Source organism: Dryobates pubescens, chromosome 24, assembly GCF_014839835.1.
Source record: "Dryobates pubescens isolate bDryPub1 chromosome 24, bDryPub1.pri, whole genome shotgun sequence".
NCBI classification, from domain to species: Eukaryota; Metazoa; Chordata; class Aves; order Piciformes; family Picidae; genus Dryobates; species Dryobates pubescens.
In genome coordinates, this window is record NC_071635.1 from 4,544,160 (window position 1) to 4,564,348 (window position 20,189).

The 20,189-nt window shown below is 42.9% G+C and overlaps 1 protein-coding gene across 1 annotated transcript in view; it reads right to left on the bottom strand.

Annotated features, from left to right (window-relative positions):
- The window catches only part of LOC104310338 (N-deacetylase and N-sulfotransferase 4), a 104,281-nt gene that overhangs the window by 57,483 nt on the left and 26,609 nt on the right, over window positions 1-20,189 (bottom strand). Inside the window, exon 3 of the mRNA XM_009911757.2 lies at window positions 1,557-1,644. Coding sequence (XP_009910059.1) covers window positions 1,557-1,644 — 88 coding nt within the window. The remainder of the gene's footprint in view (window positions 1-1,556; window positions 1,645-20,189) is intronic.

Sequence of the window (20,189 nt, forward strand, 5' to 3'; positions counted from 1 at the left end):
GCTCCTTTGAAGCAGCTCTGAGCCTCAGGCCGTTTTTCTTTCTTTTGCTGTATTACGTGCGTGTCCAATTAATCTCCAGAAGGAATAACGGCACAGGCAGGTCAGGATGAAGTGAGGACAATACTGGAGTTCTGTCTCTGAGCCTGCTCTCTAATCACAGGTCTGCCACTGCCTTGTTATATGACTCCAGGCAAACAATTCCATCTCTCTCTACTTCTCATTTTTTCTCAGGCTCTCCAGCCTGTGCCTTTAGCCTGTGAGGTTTCCTGGGCAGCAGTTGCTTAGCATTATGTGCTTACACAAGGGGAAAACAGTTTGGACTTTGAAAGCAATGGAGATACAAATACATAATTTTGGTTTACTTCTCTCTACTAGTCTCTGAAATGCTTGCTCATCTCTTTGTTCCAAGAACCTCTACAGTCTCTTAATGAGTGGTGAAACAGAGACATAAGACCTGGGTGAGGTCATGTTTGGTGTTCAAAGGCTGGCAATGAAGAGGGGAGTGTTGATACAGCTACACTGAGAGGAGAGACCTGCCTCACTCCCCAGCTAGCTCATGGCCTGTTACAGCTGAGACCTCATAGTTCCTGGCTTTTAAAGGTACTCTCCCAATCTCTTGCTGTTGTAATGCCTCCTCTGCTCCAGGTAACCTTCTTAGCTTCTCTAGCATTACCCAGTGAGGGCCTCTAAATGTGGCTGAGGATTTTTGAGCTGCTCGCCAAAGATGGGAAGAGTTTTGGGTTTGGAAAGGACAAAGCCTTCTTTGCTTTAGCGGTAGTAGGGAGCAGTGTGGCTCAGTGGCAGCAGAGGGAAGCCTGAGTGGAGGTGCAGCACAGTGTTAAGGCAAGGGAAGAGTTTAAAAAATATTAAACATTCCAAAAGACCAAAAATAAATGAAAAAGGGGGCATTGTGCTATGAAGAAATGGAGCAGAGAGAGAAAGGAGTTAGGAGGAGGAGGAGATGTAAAAGCATTGAATCTTTCACAAAATCACAGTGCAAGCATGCAACTTGTTCCTGAACAGAGTGTGAAAGGAGAAGGCTTTCAGTGTGAATTTCTTTTCATCTTGTTTTCCTTTTATCATCCCTCCTGATTTGCAGGCCTCTCAGACAGATTACCTTTACAGTCATAACACAATCTTGTGCATCCCATTCTAACACTTCTGCCTCTTCAGAGGTTAAGAGAGAGGATTTTTCTAATCTTTTGTCTTTCATCATATCCATCATACTGGAAAAAAAACCCCTTTGTGTCTTCTGTGCTGCCCTGTCTTTTGTGGGATTATAAGATCTATTAGCTATATATATAACCTTAAGATTTACTACCACACAGCATTTAGAAAAGCACCAAGGGCATCTACATGCTGCTGAGAAGCTCATCCATAGCATTGCCTCTTTGGATACTGAATTAAGACACTGGATGCTGAAATGGTGGAGGGTGTGTTTCCCACTCCTCCACTGAGTCAAGGTGTTCTTTACCAAGGGCCTGTTTAAAGCTAGGTTTTAACTCCTGTCAACTATTTAACATGTAGCTACTTGAGAGCATGAAATTCCTTCTTACCTGTGTGGTAAAATTTTCCTGAAAATCCAAGGTTGAAGGTAAAATTTGCAACCTGAGTCCGCAGTAAATTTTGAGTCTCTAGCAAAGCCTGAAATAAAGAAGACATGAACAGGTGTTTAGAAAAATGACTATTGGCTTTGGAAATGTCTTATTTGAAAATCTGTGTCCAGCTGAGGAGATAGAAAAAAGGTCCTGTGAAATCCATCAGGGTTTGATGTGGAGGATATCCCTGCTCACTGCACTGGACTACAAGACCTTTGGAGGTCCCTTCCAACCCAAACCATGCTATGATTCTTTGATGGTTTAACAATGCTCACAATAATACCTAAGCAGCTCCTGATTCTGTAAACTGGACCAAGATACTAAACATTGTTTTCAGTGACCCATGGCAGGACTTGAATCCAGCCATCCATAAGCAGCAATATGCTAAGTCATGAAGTCACACATGCTTTGGGTTATTAATGAAACTTGACAGTAGGTGTTTAAAATGTAAAGTAAAGTCAGGAATGCTACTTGGTGTCCAGTTGTGGAGGTGTTGGGATTTACTCACCTGCAGAAAGTTTTGCCTGTGTCTGAATACCAAGTATTCAGTGTGAATGAGCAAAACTCCAGTTTTGCCTGATGGTAAAAGTAGTGTCCATAGCAGAAATAAAATCCCTGTTCGGTTTTAGTCTTTTCTCCAAGCAAAGACAAGACCAGTCCAAATAGAATGGAGGGAAAAGATATTGCTTGCAGAAGACACAGATGTAGTCTTGACCACTTCTCCATTCTTTTTTGCTGGACATATTTCCAACCACCAGAGAAAGAAAAAAGATGGTTTGGCCTGTGTGAGATATCTACATTGACCATTAACTGTCAGCTCTGCACTGCTGCTAAGGATAGTCCTTGCTGCACAGATATCTGTCCACCTTCAGTCACCAGCCCACGTAATTTGGACGTCCTACATGTGAGATGGATAGTGCATTTATCTCCCTCTTGGTCTTGCCAATGTTGAATGGGTTATAAGCTCTATTTTCATCAATTTTCCGTGTCTCCATTATGTGGCTCTTGAGAACTTTCCCCATTATCTATTAATAACATTTCTATTGATTGAGTGTTCATGTTCTTGCACAGTTCAAAGACAAAATGGATGCAGTGGTGTACACACAGTCTGAGTCCAGCTAATGTTTCCTTTCATTTGGAAAAATTAATGTTTTGTGTGCTCATTAGTAATTTCACTTAATATTACAGGAAAGTAGCTCTAATTGTTGTTCAAGGCCCTGCTTTAATTTAAAAACCCACCACCACCACCAAACTCTACTTGTGACCATAAACCAAATGTGTCACCAGTCCAGAGTAAATGATGAAACCAGGGATTAAACAGCTGAGATGCAGATTGATGGCCTGTGCAGTCCTGCTCCAGAGCTGAGCTAAGCAGGTCAGGTTTCTGCAGTCTCATGGTTTATCATATTTCCTTTATGCTGCAGTGGGTTGGGAGGCGCTGTCAGCTCCTGTCAGCATTTGCTGTAGGACATTAACTACTTAGAGGTGCTGACTCCTTCTTTATTATGCAGGTATTTGGGCACTGTATGTGCTGGAGCACAAGCCTCTTCTGAAGTATCACTTGCTAACAGCCACCTTCTAAAGAGGCATCAGTCGTGTGCCAGGCAGTCTAGGAGTGGAGTACAAAAGACTGTCAGACAGAGTGTGTCTGCCTTCATCTTTTAAATAGAAACGTCTATTGGGTGGTAAGGAAGATGTAAAACAAAGTGGCTATCAGCTACAACAGTCACCAAGCAAATTCCTTTCCCTGCTAAAGGAAATAAAGTGCTCTAATGACAGTAAATCTGCTTGAGCATTAAATATTAAGATAGCAGCATGGTTTCCAGCCTATCTTGCCAGGCATTTAATAAGTTGATTATTTCAATGCTGTGACAATTTCACATGCGGGATTATATTTACATAACGCGTAACAACTGAATGTTGCTCAAATGGCGACTCTTAGAGATCAAACCACTGTTAGCTAAGACAGGGAGGAAAATCCTCAGCTGGTGAAAACTGGCACTGAATTAAAACCTGTAAAGTCACAAGCATAGAATGGGAGTCATTATATTTTAGGGTGTAATTTTGCAAGTTATCTAGAGCATTTTATATATGTTGAGAGAGACTGATGGGCTGAGCAAAATCAGTTAAACTTTAGAGGAAAGACTATCTTAAGAACACCTACCATACAGGGTAAGAAGGTACACAAAACAAGCATCACTTTATCACTTGGGGTTTTCTTTCTGGTTTCCTATCTCAGTAACATGGCAGAAGTGCAGGATAGGCAGAAGCCTTCTAGCCCGGTGAGGCCTCATTAAAACCACAGAGTGAGGATTAAGATGTAAATCCTGCAACCTGCAGCGTGTCAAACATTTTCCTCTGTCTAAAGGGCAAATCTGTCACTCAACTGCATTTGGCTTGGTCCTAAAGAATTAATTTTTTTTGGTATTGCTATTTCTCTATATGCTTAATAATTCATATAATATGCAGCTCAACTTCATTTTTGTGCCCTCACCTCATTTTCATACTAAGAAGATATTGTCAGTAATCAGTCCAAACTTTTGTCACCCTTTGCTTGTTTGTAGAAGGGGGAGGTAAACATCTTCCAAACCCTTGGTATAAAAATCAACCTATTGAGGTGATTAGGATCTGTCTCCCTTATAGTAGGGGGCATAATGACTTCACTGATCATGTTGCCCAGTAAAGAATGAGAACTTCTGTCTCCTGTAGGTAGAGACCTTAGCAGTGCACGGAAACATTCCCTATAAGTAGAGCAGACAGCTTTCATCTTTTAAAGTAGAGCAGGGTAGATTTGGGTTGGGTATTAGGAGGAAGTTCCTCACAGTGAAGAATGAAATACTGGAACATGTTGCTTACAAATGTGGTGGAGGCCCAATACCTGGAGACTTTCAAGGTCAAACTTAATGGGGCCCTGAGCAACCTGATCTAGTTGGAGATGTCCCTGCTCGCTGCAGGGGGCTTGGACAAGATGACCTTTGAGGCTGCCTCCCAAACTGATGCATTCTATGGTGTGTGATTTTTCCATCACTCTTCTTGCACTTTATTGGGTGAGTGAAGCCCTGTTTGCGTGCCTCTTTGTGAGGATGACTGCAAAACCTGCTGCTCAGATAGTCCTCCAGCTCCTGAATGGTGCAGGACGAAGGAGCTGCACATCTCTGGCACCCAGTGCCAGAAACCTCTCTGGGGCTTGTGCAGCCTTCACATGAGGCGGAAGGGATTTATTTGATTCCTAAGAGGTTTGTAGGATGGAGAAGAGCTATTGAATTTGCACAGCTGGAAATCCTCCTGAAAGCCAGGTGCAACCACAGCAATTCACACTCTGCTTGGTCCTGCTGTGCTTTCCCCAGCTCCCCTTGGCAGCTCTCCTTCCTTGTCCCATCCCTGTCCCTGTCGCATGCTGACCTTGGGACTTTGCTGCTTTTGCTGTAGGAGAAATGGTAGGGGCTGCCTGTAATTCAGCAGGAAATTCATGTAGAGGAATGTAGATAGGGAGGAGGGAGTGTGTGTAGAAAGGGTATGACAGATCTTATTTGGTAGAGAAGGTTTTTCTCCTGGATATTTTGCCCCACCACAGTATTTAAGTTCTGCCAGTGTTGTGTCTTTTCCTCAGTCTGTGGGATTAGGCTTTTCTCCTCTGGGTACTGGGGCTTAAAAAAGCTGTAAGTGGAGAAAAGCTGCTTGCATGTGAATATACAATTGGCATTCCCTCTCCAACTCACAGGGTGTGTTAAAGCAAGAGCTGGAACTTGGTGGTGTTTTATTGCTGGGAAGTTAAATAGATCATGCTAAATAATTATCATTCTCCATGGAAAGAACTTGCACCCAAGCAGCGACATGTCTCAGTGCCAGGCTAAGCAAAGTGTAGTGTTTGGGTTTTTTGTAAGGTGATCCAAGCTGTTCTTTCAGATAGAGACCTTTAATTGCCTGGAATCTCTCGGAACTCATGGGTTTCATTTTATTAATTGATTCTTTGTTTTGCCAATGAGGCTTCTTTTTGTGACATCCACAAGATCTGCTTTTTCCTTCACATTGCATTCACATTCAGCAGCCTTTTACATTCCTCCATACAATTACCTTTTGTGGGCTTGAAGTTGCCGTGTCTTTATTCTCCATAATTGGTGCATCTATTAAGAAGAAGTGATATTTTCCTGCTCTGTCCTTGTTAATTATAACTCTATCCTTCATTTACATAATAAACTTTTTGGGGCAATTTCTGCAGTAACATTTCATGCCTAATAGGAAGCAATTTGCTTTCCTTTATTAAGCATATTAAAACTTCATGCCCCAGACATCATTGACTGTAAACATTTGATTCTGCTCAAATTTAATGCACCAAGGCATTTTGCTCTGCCATATTAGGTTTATTTATGTGCCATGTTCTGGATTGTTAGCTGCTAATGAGACTTCAGCTCTTATTGCTCTAAGGCCTGAACACTAACCTCATTTTAATGAGTTCATTATTTGCTGCCTTCTGAATGGAAGACAACAAATTTTCCTTTTAATTAAAGGTCAAAACACCTCAGGCTAAAGAAAGCGTAGAGGTTATCAAATCCTTAGAGAAGGTAAAAGAGGACTTTTTCTGATCTTGATGGCAAGCATGGGCAAGCCAGGCTGAGGTAGGAGGTGTTTCTCTGGGGACCACAATTCCAAATCTAAGCCAAGTGATAACTACACTAAGATGTGGTAGTAGACTTCCCAAGGTACTGTTAAGAAATAAAACCAACCCAACTCCTGAAAGTCAGCCAAAGTAATTAAAGACGCTTTACTCCTAACCCAAAGGTCTGCCTGGATCAATATTACTGCTAAAGCCTGAGCCCTTCTTTGCATATGCAATGATTTGTAGGGTGCAGAGGACAGATGCCAGATTAATTGAGCTAACAAAAATTAATCTCATGTTTCTGAGCAGGAAAAGTGAGAAAAAAGGTGGTTGATATTGGGGGCTGTTTGTAGTCAGAGGTTTCATGCAGCTGGGTGTTTGTGTGTGTGCAAATGCACATAAAGGGGGTTGGTGATCAGACCTTGCTTGGAAAATACAGAGTGGAAACTTCAGGTACACCGAACAGAATTAATACACAGATGTTTGTCCTTTGTCTAGCATTTTATACCTGCTCATCTTAAAGGCAGGTTTCCAAACCTTGGTTCTTGTGCCTGTAAGAAGCTGCTCATGTTGCAGCAGGAAGGGTAATTGGGGAAGAAGAGAGCAGCTGGTGAAAACTTCAAATCTGATTTTGGAGGCAAATCCTAACAGTTTGTGAAACATAGATATTGTTTAGAGTGAAAACTGAAGTTATCAAAATCTTTCTGTGACTTCTAAATATTATTCCTGTAAAACTGAGCTCTTGCAGGTGTTTCAGGGACCTTCCCAGAAGCTGCTGAATATCTCCAAAAGCATCAGGAGGACCTGGGAGGGACACAAGATTTGCAGGATTCAATATTCCCTCAGTGTGGTGCAGGAAGCCCAATGTTTCTTTCAGGCTTCTGGTCACACATGTGGCCTTCCAGAGGCAATATTGTGAATGTGAATTTTGGGAACCAACAAAAACTTAAGATCTTGGAGATTTCTGTCTCTTGGGCAAGTATCTCTGTGATCATGGTGCTCAAGGAACTCAGCCTATTAGGGTGCTCCAGTAAGCAGAGCTGGCCAAGGAAACATGACGCCAGGTTACTACGTAGTCTGTCCATGAGGGCTGCACAATGTGGAGGGCAGATGAGAAGGGACATCATTCTTCACACAGTTTGGAAGGAGATCAAAGAAAGGAGGGGAAGTTTGACATTTCTGCCTTTCAGTGTTACTGTAATTTGCTGTCATCATGAATTATTTTATTTCCACAGATTCATTCTAGGAAGTGCTTCTGGCACAGGAGGATGTGCCAGTGTCTGGCATCCCAGGGCTACATGGCCAAGGTTATGTTTTTCCATCACCATCTGAGGGATATGACTGAGAATCTTGTCAAAAATGGGAGAAGCTGCCATTAGTCAAAGTCATCATTCATTTAGGAATGGATCCTACGGCTGGGCAGCGAATCCACTGCTGCAGGTATTGCTTTTACTTTCATCTGTGTGTACATAACATGTATCAATACAACTGCTCACTTTATATACATCACTGTTTATAGGTGCTCTAGAGATAAACTATGTGCCACTGTAGATGTTCATTGCAGTAAATCTTTCTCTAGGTGATATTTATATACATTGCTTAGTAAACTGGATTTTTGCCTGGGACAGGTTACCCAGAGAGGCTGGGGAATCTCCTTCCTTTGAGAGATGATCTGATCTAACTTTGAAGTTCCCTCTGCTTTAAGCAGAGGCTTAGACTGGGTCACCTCTAGAAATCCCTTCCAGACAAACTTATTTTAAGATCTGATGAAATTTTCCCCTGCATTTTTCACTTTAAGAAGACAGATTTCTGAGGCTTCTGTGGTACATACTTGTTATTAACACCGAGAACTCTTTTAACACATTGTTTCCTAACATCTGTCCTTAATGCTTTTGCAATTATATAACCCTGAAGTTATTCCTGAGTGATTCTATGCAGCAATTTGCTGGTGGTCTGTGGGAAGCTGGAGGGCTACAAAGTTTATTTCCAGCAGAAAACTGGGGAGGGGGGGGAGAAGGCAAGGAATACTTTCAGCAATGGTTCTTTTCACTGCAAGCAGCTGCTGTCACAATGTGATTTTTTGATTGCCTCTTCCTGCTCTTGCATCCTCTCTGAAATCTATGCTAGGGGGGAAAAAAATCTGACAAGGTGGTTTTGGCAATCTTCAAAGCCAGTGCAACCTTCACAACACTATCAAGAAATAGTAATAATCAGAGCAGCTATCATAAGGAGGTTGTGAAAGCTAGTCACAGTTTTTCTGATAGGAAAACTGGCTTATGTGCAGCAACAAAAAAAGCAATGTCTAGCCTGACACCACTGACAAGGGCACTGCAAGACCAGGACTCTAGGCTCCTTAGTTTCAGCTCTTGGATTGGAGCACAAGTTTTTGCTCCAAGGGGGACAATCAGATTGGCTCTATCTGAACTTCTTAAAACAATTTGGAGAGGGATTTATAAATCTGGTGTAGCTGAGTCATTCATTTCTACATGGTGAGCATTTCAGCCCACTGCATGTGCACAGAACAGAATTTTAATAGGAGATTCATTAGTGCCACAGTGTAGGAATTATAAAGAGTTCATATTACTGACTTGCTGGCTAGAGGGACAAGAAAGACATAGACCTCCTGTAGTAGGTCCAGAAGAGTGACACAAAGATGATCAGAGGGCTTCAGCACCTCTCCTATGAAACCAAGCTGAAAGACTTGGGGATGCTCAGCCTGGAGAAGAAAAGGCTCTGGGGAGACATTAGAGTTACATTTCAATATTACCTTATTGCTATCTACAGCTACCTGAAGGGAGGTTGTAGCCAGGTGGGGATCAGTCTCTTGTCCCAGACAAGCTGTGACAGAACAGGAGGACACAGTCTCAAGCTGTGCCAGGGGAGGTTTAGGCTGGATGTTAGGAGGAAGTTCTTCACAGAATGAGTGATTTGCCATTGGAATGTGCTGCCCAGGCAGGTGGTGGAGTCACCACCACTGGAGGTGTTTCAAAAGAGACTGGATGAGGTTTAGTTGATGGTGTTGGGTGATAGGTTGGACTCAATCTCAAAGGTCTTTTCTAACCTCATTGATTCTGTGTTCTAATATCTGAATGGGAGCTACATGAAGGCTGGGGAAGGACTGTTTAGAAGGGATTGTGGTGATAGGATGAGGGGCAATGGCTTGAAACTGGAGCAGGGTAGATTTAGGCTGGCGTCAGGAGGAAGTTCTGCACAGTGAGAGTGCCTAGGAATGTGGTTGAGGCCTCATCCCTGGAGACATTCAAGATCAGACTTGATGAGACCCTGGGTGGCCTGATCTAGTTGGAGGTGTCCCTGTTGACTGAAGGGGGGTTGGATAAGATGACCTTGGAGTGCCCTTTCCAACCCAATGCAATCTGTGAATCTGTAATTTTTGAAAGGAATTTAAGAGTGAAAATTAGTCAGATACTTAATGGGATTTTGAACTCACTCTTTATCTTATGCCCAAACCAATTGGAATTGGTGTTAAGCAGGCCCTGGATCAATGGGCAGCTGTCAGCCCTCACAGATTCACATTTCCTCTTAAGCCACTTTTCAGCCAGAGCATTACACAAATGGTGTCATTCCCAGTGCTGGCTGCAGATCACCCACCACCCCCAGTGAAGCAAGCAGAGCTTTGGTTGTCACCCTGCCTTCCTGAGCTATGAGACTTCACTGCTGCTTGTATTTCTTTCTGCAAAGCCCTATGCTAATCTATGGTGCCACAGAAATAATTGCTAGAAAGGGCTCTGCTGGTGCTGAACGCAGCCAGCTCTGTCTGCAGATCTATTTTTTATTATAGAGCTATTACTTAAGTCTGTTCAGCATGTCCCTGGAGTTGCTGTCTTAGTGTGAGGTCTGAGAGGATATGTGGCTTTATTTGAAGGAAGAAAATAAACTCATGTTTTGCCCTCACATGTAATGTATTTATGGCAGGCAGAAGAATGTATTTTTCCTTTGAGTGGACTACACAGTGTGTCAGACCTACTTCTGCTATTTCTGCTCTCTCTGTTCTAATGTCAGAAAACTACCAGGAGTCTAACTGCATTTAATTCAGCACAGAAGAATGTGTGCGTTCCAGGAAAGGTTCAGCTGAAGGAGATGAATGGGGTGAAACTGCCTCAAAATTCACTAGCTACTCATGACTAAGTGGCTAATAACATCACTTGAGAACTCAGAAAGTGGCTTGAGATGATGTTGTGACAGTGATACATAGTCAGCAGTGAGAGCACCTTGACCTTGAGACCACATGTGTGGGTGTATGTATAAACAGCCATGGCAATTCAGTCTCTCTTCCTGGAAGAAGGAATTCATAGCCAACTGTCATGTACTTGTTAGGACATCCACCCAAAAAAGCTTCAATGAAGAGCAAGAGGAGAGGCTAACAGGGCAAAAAGTATAAATTAAAAATAAAGAGCCTTAATAAAAAGTGAGGTTTGTTTTAACCAGGTCCACATAGATGAGTAAATGCAATGACTTCCAGTTCTCCAGCAGCATCTGACTGGGGAAGATCAAAGGCATCAGGCAGTGTGGTGAGCAGCCACAGGACCTGCTGCTGAGGCTGTGGGAGCAGAGTCTAGCTGCAGTGGTTTCCTGCCAGCAGTGATTGCTGCTCTGGGTTGGTGTTACTCACTGGAAAGATTTACAGCCTGTATGGGAAATCACTGAGGGTCTTTAATATAAATCACTACTGACCCTGGAGGAATTTTTTTGGGGGGGGAATACTAAGCAAATCTGCTGATAAATCCTGGAAGGGAGAAAACCAGTATGTGCCCAAGCTGAGAATGTTCCCTGTGGCCAGTGGGGACACAGCCCAGTGGCACCAGCCCCACTGCTGACCGAGGTCCCTCCCCACAGGTTCTATACAGCAGGGACAGGATCCAGTGGCACTTTCAGCAGGGAAGTGAAGGAGCTTACAACTAATTTCTTATCAATTCTGATTTTTTTCAAATGCTTTAAGCATTTTCAGCAATATAAACCTGTTGAAGTGCTAGCATGAGAGGCTAGAAAGGCAGAAGCATCATCTAGCTCTGATGGTCAGGCAAAAAAACACCCTAAAATAAGCATTGAACAAGGAAAGCATCTCAAGGCTTTAAGGGGACAACATCAACATTTCAAAGAGTAGGTTAGTGAAAAATGTCATGTTCAGCAGTGGGATCCTGTTGTAGCAAAGTGTGTTGGTGTCATTCCTTGTGCTGCCTGTTGCTATCAGCAAAACACAGAGACTGGTATTGACAATTCCTCTCAAGTTCTGCTTGGGCTGTGCCAAAAGGAGATCAAAGGATCTCCTTCTTTGGTACACTAACACATAGTAGCATTCCTTGCTGTGTTATTTTCTTGTAGTTGTATGCTCTCTGTCATTTTTTTTGTTTGCTTCTTGGTTGTTCAGTATTGCTTCTTTAAGCAAAAAAAACCCCTGCTGTAAGAAACTTTCAACCTGTGATAGGTGAGCACTCAGTTGTTATAAATTATTTAAGGCCTGGACTAATGGAGGCAACCTTATTTATCTTCTTTAATTTATGGATTTGGGTGTACCAAGGTTTAATCAGAGTGGTTTTCTGCTCTTTTACTGCCCTAGGAAATCATTTACTTGAGTAACCTTGTCATAACAGAAAAATCCCTTACAATTCTCATTATGGACATTAATCTCCAAATTCTCCTACCAGCAATCTCAAATTTCTGCTTTAAATTTACTGCTGAAAATCTAACTGATATATATCCTTTGTGGTGGAATTAAGCTTGCTTTTTTTTTTAAGCACACATTCAGTCATAAAGGAGAGACTGGAACTGAGGTGATGCATTCAAAACCGAGGTCTGTCCTGCACTTTCCACAATGTGTGTTTGTGTGATCACAGGATCACAGCATGTCAGGGGCTACAAGGGACCCAAATTGATCATCAAGTCCAACCTCCCTGCCAGAGCAGGACCATACAATCTAGCTCAGGTCACAGAGGAATGCACCCAGACAGGCCTTGAAAGTCTCCAGAGAAGGAGACTCCACAACCTCTCCGGGGAGCCTGTTCCCTGTCTGTGACCCTTACGGAAAAGCTCCCCCTTGTGCTGAGGTGGAACCTCCTGTGCTGCAGCTTACATCCATTGCTCCTTGTCCTATCACAGAGAGCAAGTGTGTAGAACCTGTTCCCTCCCTCCCAGATATTTATAAACACTTATTAAATCCCCTCTAAGTCTTCTCTTCTCCAGATTGAAAAGCCCCAAGTCCCTCACCCTCTCCTCGTAAGGCACGTGTTCCAGTCCCCTAATCATCCTCGTTGCCCTCTGCTGGACTGTCTCTAGTAGATCCTTGTCCCTCTTAAACTGGGGAGCCCAAAATGGAATGCAGTGATGATGGATGGAACAAGTGGCTTCAAGAAAGTGCCACCATGTGTTTAAATGAAGAGCTGCTAAAGCTTTAGGACAGGAGGGAGAACAAGAAGACCACAGCAGTTAACTGGTTTCTTTGTTTCTGCTATCAGTGGTAAAAAAGGGGAATGCCCTAGGCTCCTAGAATGGCTCAAACAAGAGGATGGCTTGCTGGGAAACTTCTATCACTCAACTTGCCCTGGTGGTGCTGGGGAGACATCCGTGTTTGTGTCAGCTATTCTGGAAAGCGCAGTTGGCAAAATCTTGACAGATAAGGAGGTGCTTTAAAAATCACTAGGATTAAGTGTTGCCTTTTAATATTTTTGAGATGTTTGATACTTCTCTAGCAGAGCTTAACCTTTTTGACCCTTCTTCCTTTTTCTTGATGCTGTCTTGCATTATCTAGGGAGCTCACTTCAGTGTTCTGATTGTCTGATAACCAGAATTGGAAGTTTCTGTAAAATGAAAAGGGAATTGCAAGGCAAATGTTCTTTATACCACACTCATCTCTTTCAGCAGAGGTCAAACTGCTTCCGCCACCCCCACGTCCTTCAGCTCTAGAGTTGAGGGAGATAAAGTCTGTTTTGTCCTGGAGGATGGGTTCAAAATCCCTCTGCCCCAGAAAATCCTCCTGCTTACCACTGCTTTATGATCCTTCCCAATGTGAGGACTGCATAGCCCAGACGAGGAAGCTGGAAGATCCAAAGCAAAATAGCAACACCTATGGGAAGATTCTACTCGGTTCTCTTGAATAGGAACATCAAAGACCAGTCTGTTCTCCAGTACAATCAAGGCAGATTACCAGAAGAGGCTGACAAATTTGCAGTCAACCATTTCAGAGGTTAATGGCCTCAAGTTGCATCAGGGCATGTTTAGGTTGGATGTTAGGAAAAAATAGCTTGCAGAGAGTGGTCAGGCTGCCCAGGGTGATGGTAGAGTGGTGACTCTTGAATACCTCCCTGGAGGTATTCAAGAAATGTGTGGACCTGGCACTTCAGGACGTGGTTTGTTGGTCATGATAGTGTCAACTGGGCTTGATCTCAGACATCTCTTCCAACCTTTATGATTCTGTGATTCCAGCCATTACTTTTATGTAAAACTAAGGAATTTTAGGCAAAATTGAGACCAAGTCTCTCTAAGAGCCAGAGGAAAAGCTTTAGGTCATAGATGTGCAGTTGAAAAATATCACCACAGCTTTCCAAAAAGCAGGAAAATTACTCAGAGCAGAGCTGAAGCACTGCCCTTCTTCAGATCCCTCTAGGTTGAAGGGGTGTAATTCTCAAAGGAGTCTCAGCTCTTCCAGTGACTTCCTAGGAGGGAAACTTCTGATAGCAGAAGGTGTTTCTACCTGACACCTCAAGCCAAGACAGAAGCAGGGGCTAAGTCTAGGCTTCTGCTGGTTATAACAGATGAAGCTGGATGCCCAGATCATTGGATGAGTTTCTACAGCTTGTGTTATTTAGGATGTCACATCAATTATCCTAATGGTCCCCTCCGGCCTTCCCAGCTTAACCTTATGTAGGTGCTCCTGGCAAGCCAGCCTGTCTTTGCCCCCTGAGTGAGGAAGAGGACCAGCTGTCCTGCCAGCCTCTGGAGGAGACCCTGAGTAAGGACAGTAGCTACTCCCTCCCCCTGCCAGGGGAAAGTCTGGCAGGGAATTTGAACCATCACAGAGAAAAAGAGGGTCTGGGTGAATTTCCTACCATCTGATGGAGCACATCCCTTTCTAGGTAGTACTAAATCATTCTTGACAGGGGCGACTTATCCCTAGGGCTTCTAAAACTGTTTCTGACAAGCAACCTCTTTTGGTATGAGAATGCATTGAATCTCCCCAAGTATCATGCCTCTGAAAAGTATTTCCTGCTAGAAAAGTAATGCTTGTGCTCTCTTCGAGCTCCTCAGCCCTGATTTTCTCAATGACACAGGCTGAAAGCTGTGCTATGCCCTAAGTACACAAAGGGAATTATTTGGAAGGGAGAATAAACATTTCTAGCAAGCATTTTTTAATCAGAGAGTGTTTACTGATGTCTCTTAGGCAATGTTTTCCTGGCTGCTTGGAAGAGAATGTGAATGCAATTTTGAGGTTTCTTATTCTTCTCCCCAGCTTATAATATTCTAGTACCTGCTGGCACCTAAATCCTTCCCTCTTTCAGCTTAAAGCCATTACCCCTTGCTCTATCACTATAAGCCCTTGCACTGGCATAGCACAGAATATTTTCTGAGGAAAAGGGAGGACAGGTACCTGTGGAAGAACATGGTTCAGCCAAACATTTTTCCCCCAGCACATTTAGTCAATTAAACAATTTCAAGTGACTTTCCTCTGGCCTGGCAAACATTCAAATGGTGTTCAACCATCCTATTGTACCCTCATGTCAATGGATGGACTTTGTATTGCCTGAGGAGAATGCCCAGTGTGGTATAGACAAGCTTGTTGGCTGTGCCCCCCCCCCCCCCCCCCAGCATAAACCATAATAATGATGGCAAGAAAGCAATAAACTCCCTTTTCTGAAGACAATTTCTTTTCCCTTATGGCTTAGTACACTGTGGTACCAGTTATTGGCACACGAGGGGAGGGAAAGGAATCTCCTCTTGTCCATCAGTGGTGAGATGCTGAAACAGGTTGCCCAGGGAGGTCATGGATGCCCCCTCCCTAGATGTGTTCAAGGTCAGGTTGGATGAGGTCCTGAGCAACCTTGGCTAGTGGAAGGTGTCCTTACCCATGGCCAGGGAGTTGGAGCTTGATGATCTTTAAGGTCCCTTCCAACCTAAACCATTCTATGATTCATGGAATCTGGGAAGCAGAGACAGAGTATGTTGAGAATAGGTGATTTCACATCCAAATCTCAGCAGAGATGCTGATCTTTGGGAGTTTCTAAACCTGCTTTTGGCATAATCCTAAACTCCTGATTTCAATGTGTGTATCTTCAACTCAAAATGTTTCCTTATCTTAGGCAAACAAATGACAAGCTGTCACTGCTCTGAGGCTTTGCCTCTTGTTGATGAGCTTTGAAATGTACCTGAAGGCTGAGAGTAAATCCCCTCTGGTCTGTGACAGAGCCACCTTGCCATAGTCACAGCAGTGATGGGTAGCTTTGATTTCCTGATAATGTACTGGCAGCATGCTCCCAGTTACCAGAGAAATAATAGTGAAAACAGATGGGGAACCTTATTCCCTTTCCTAATAACAAATACAGTGGAATTACAATTTATAATACCACAGACATATTTGCTCATGATTCATATGAACCTTGGAATATGTTACAAGGGAGACACATGCAGAGCTGTATTTCTTTATTAAAGCATTCACATTCTGCAGGTGAACATGTATCTTTTTTTTTTAGGAGAAATGCATTAATTATTATTATTAACCATGCAAAGTATGGTCTCAGCAGCTCACACTTATGCCTGGAGTGCCATTCAAGATTTCCTAAATCAGTAAGATTTTTGAGTATTTAGCCTTAATTATAGATATATAAAGACTAATGCTTATTTGTCTGTGTATATTCAATTAATTTCCAAGCCTTTGTGCTAATTTGTTGCAAAACCTACAGTAAATGTTATTACAAAGGAGATCTTCAGCCTTTATAACCCTTAAGGATTAAATACTGCTGGAAAATGTAGAGTACACAGCACTGATCCAGGGTCAGATATTGATGTTCATCCCTTGAGCCTCTGTCCTATAGACCCATAGAACGGTTTGGATTGGAAGGGACCTTGAAGATCATCTACTTACAACCCCCTGCCATGGGCAGGGATACCTCCTGCTAGCCCAGGTTGCTCAAGGCCTCATCCAACCTGGCCTTGAACACCTCCAGGAAGGGATTATCCACAACCTCCCTGGGCAACCTGTTCCAATGTCTTACCACCCTCACTGTAAATAACTTCTTCTTAATATCCAGTTTATATCTCCCCTTCTCAAATTGGAATGTGTTCCCTCTCATTCTATCTCTACAGGCCCATGTAAAAAGGCCCTCCCTGGCTTTTCTGTAGCCCCCTTCAGGCACTGAAGGCTGCTCTAAGGTCTCCTTGGAGCGTCCTCTTCTCCAGGCTGAACAGCCCCAACTCAGCCCATCCTTCTATGAGAAGTTCTCCAGCCCTCTGATTGTCTCTCTGGCTGTCTTCTGGAGCTGCTTCAACAGTCCAATGTTCTTCTTGTGCTGTGGGCACCGGAACTGGAACTGTGTTCTTGTTATTCACCAGGATCCCTTCTCCTGGTACAACTTGCTGCCTGTGGCATCTTACAGCCACTTTCCCATCCAAGATTCCTGCCTTCTCTCCTCACATGCTTGCAGCAATGAACCAGACAGAGGTGGCAGGTTGTGTGCTTAGAGCTGGTTTATCTGTGGCTATCACTTCAGGAAGGAGCACTCAGGCACCATAGATGTGGACAGATGTGGCCTCTCCACTCTCCATAGCCCTGACATCATGTCTGGAGCTGCTCTTGGAGAACATATTTTTGAGGTCAAACCCTCTTGTTGTTGAAATCAATATCAAAACTTCTATTGACTAAAATAATCTTGCTCTTGGCTTTGGGTCTACATTCTGCACTCTTAATGTGCAGACCTCTACAGGCTTCTGAGGAGTTTAAAAACCCAGGGAGTAGAAAATTAGAGATTTACCCTGTTAAAACATTTGGATCTCAACCAAAAAAGCACTTGTGCTTTCCAGAATCACTGACAATTTGAAGAGCCAATATTTCATGAGTTTGGGGGAAGGTGAGCAAATCCAGTGTGCTGTCAAAAAGAAAAGGGAGTTCAAGCAGTCTTTATATGGCCTGTACTTGATGGGCTGATTTTTTGGGGTGAAAAAACAGGTCCTGTAAAGCCCATGGCTTTGATTCAGTGGATGCAGATGAAGCATCATATCAAGACAACTTTTAGATGTTGTTATTTTGGGTTTAATAGGTAATGTAAAAGTGACATTAATAATTCTGGAGTTTACATAAAGTGAAGAGGCAGGAAACACCTGAAATGTCACTTTGCTGAGAGGCTCTTAGCAGAGTGTGAGTTATTTGTCCTTTATTTAAAACTTTCTATATCAGCAAGACCAAAATTACATTGAATTCTGATCTTTTGGTATTTATCTTTTAATATTCCTCAAACTGCCCACTTTTCCTTCAGCCTGCCAGAGCAGATGAGCTGGAATAATATAATAAACAGAGTGGTTTGGGTTGGAAGGGTCTTTAAAGATCATCTGCTTCCAGCTGCTATGTGCAGGGACACCTTGTGCTGGACCAAGTTCATCAAGGGCCCATCTAACCTGGCTTTGAATACTTCCACCCTTGAGCCTGCATAACTTCTGAGCAACCTGTTCCACTGCTTCACTGCTCTCACAGTGAAGAATTTCTTCCTATCATTTATGTTCTTCCTATTATGATCTCCAGAGGTCCCTTCCAACCCCTACCATTCTATGAGTCTATCATGTTTAAATCACATTCTAATGGAACACACTTCATTTAATAAAACAATACTTTTGGTACTGGAAACTGTTTCACTGGAGCACTCCAAGTGGATTGAGTGACAAGATATTAACTTCATTTTCCATTGCCTTCCCACTTTGCCAATTTGGATGGATTTTCCACCCATTTAGTCCAAGGATAAATGGCTAAATGAGCTGAAAGGAAGGAAAATTCAAATCCTAATCCCCAATTCTTTGATTTTTTTCACTATACTTTGGCTAGGAAGTATTGGGAAGTTGTAGTGGAATCACAGTCACCCATGACAGAGGTAGGAACTAGTTTTAATATATTTAATTTGTGGGTTCTTTCCTGTAATGAATGCAAAAGTGCCAATTAAATGACTGCACCAATTAAAACCATAAAACTCATATAACTAATTCAACCTTCTCCAGTCAGAGGTGTTAAAAATAGCATGGATGTCATGTGCTGGAGAGGCTGAGTGTGCACCACACCAGAGATCCTACTTCTGTTTGGGTGCTGTCTGGATGAAAACGTGAACAGCAGATTAAGAGGGTGCAGAGAATATGAAGACAGACTAAAAGCATAGGGAAGAGTGAGGTTTGCTGATATCTAGACACTGCCATGGCTTGTTAAATTGTATTTCTATTTTGGGCTCCTGAAGGGCAAAAAAGAAATAGTAAGCTGTGGCTTGGTTTTCTCATAACCATATCTTATGAGAGAGAAACATTGAGGGGAAATTCTGTTAACAGAAAATTTATGGGGAGGGGGAGGTGTTAGTTTCTCCCAGGTGAAATATGCAGCCCAGAGGCCAGCCATGTCCTGGGCTGTATCAAAAGTGGTGTGACCAGCATGATGAGGGAGGGGATTCTGCCCCTCTGCTCCTGTGAGACTCCACCTGGAGTACTGTGTCCAGTTCTGGTACCCCCAGCAGAAGAGGGATGTGCAGTGGCTGGACTGGGTCCAGATGAAGGCCATGAAGATGATCAGAGGGTTGGAGAACCTCTCCTGCAATGACACACTGAGGGAGCTAGGGTGGTTCAGGCTGGAGAAGAGAAGGCTCCAGGGAGACCTTAGAAGAGCAGCCTTTGACTACCTGAAGGGGGATACAAGAAAGCTGGGGAGTGACTTTTTACAAGGGCTTGTAGTGCTAGGATGAGAGGAAATGGTTTGAAGCTTAAGGAGAAGAGATTTAGACTGGAGATTTGGAAGAAATTCTTTTCAGTGAGGGCAGGAACAGGTTGCCCAGGGAGGTTGTGGGTACCCCCTCCCTGGAGGTGTTCAAGGCTGCCTTGGTTGAGGCCTTGAGCAGCCTGGGCTAGTGGAAGGTGTCCCTGCTGATGGCAAGGGGGCTTGAAACCAGATGATCTTTAAGCCCCCTTCCAACTCAACCCACTCTATGATTTTAACCACATTTGTGGGCTGTATGGACTTGGACCACAGACTCAGCTAAGAATAACTGGAGTCTCAACAGGCAAAAATCACTCTTAAACTCTCATATGTGAAGGACATAATTTTGCTTAGTTGTCTTTCTGTGCTAGCCTTAACTGGAAACAGAAGAGCTTTTTCTCATATGCTCTACTCATCAATGCTAACCACTAACATTCTAAATCAGAGAACTTTTTAATATGTGCAATGTGTGGTGATAAATCAAATCCTAATGAACAAAAGTACTGCTCAGAAAGCTCCAGAATGGCTTTCCTAGTACTCTGGTTTGTGGGGAATTATAACTTCCCCTCTCATTTTCTTGTTCATCTTGCAAATGAATTTCTAGCAAGGTTAAAAATAAAAGGGGGGAAAAAAAGTCTGATTTTCACCCTGCCATTTCTGGAGAGAAATTCTTAACTGTTATGAAGTATTCTCTATAAAATATTGCAACTATTGAAATTCTACTTCATCATATTTAACATTCCTATTCTGAGTTTAGAGATGTTGTCTGCAGAAATACGTTTAAATCACTGAATAGTCTTCTAATTGCTCATGAGAATATAAATTCCATAGTACTTATATAAAAAAATATTACTAGACATCAAAAATCATTTTAATGGGAGGATTGTAGAACTAGGGAGGGTTTTTTTTACAGTGTCATGTTCAATAATGAAAGCAAGGATTTGAAAGAAAGATGATCTTAATAAATGAAAAGACATTTATACTGTAAGGTCCTGCTCAGATGAATCTCATAACCAGTTAGAAGTGTTGATTTTAGGAGCACTGCATATTC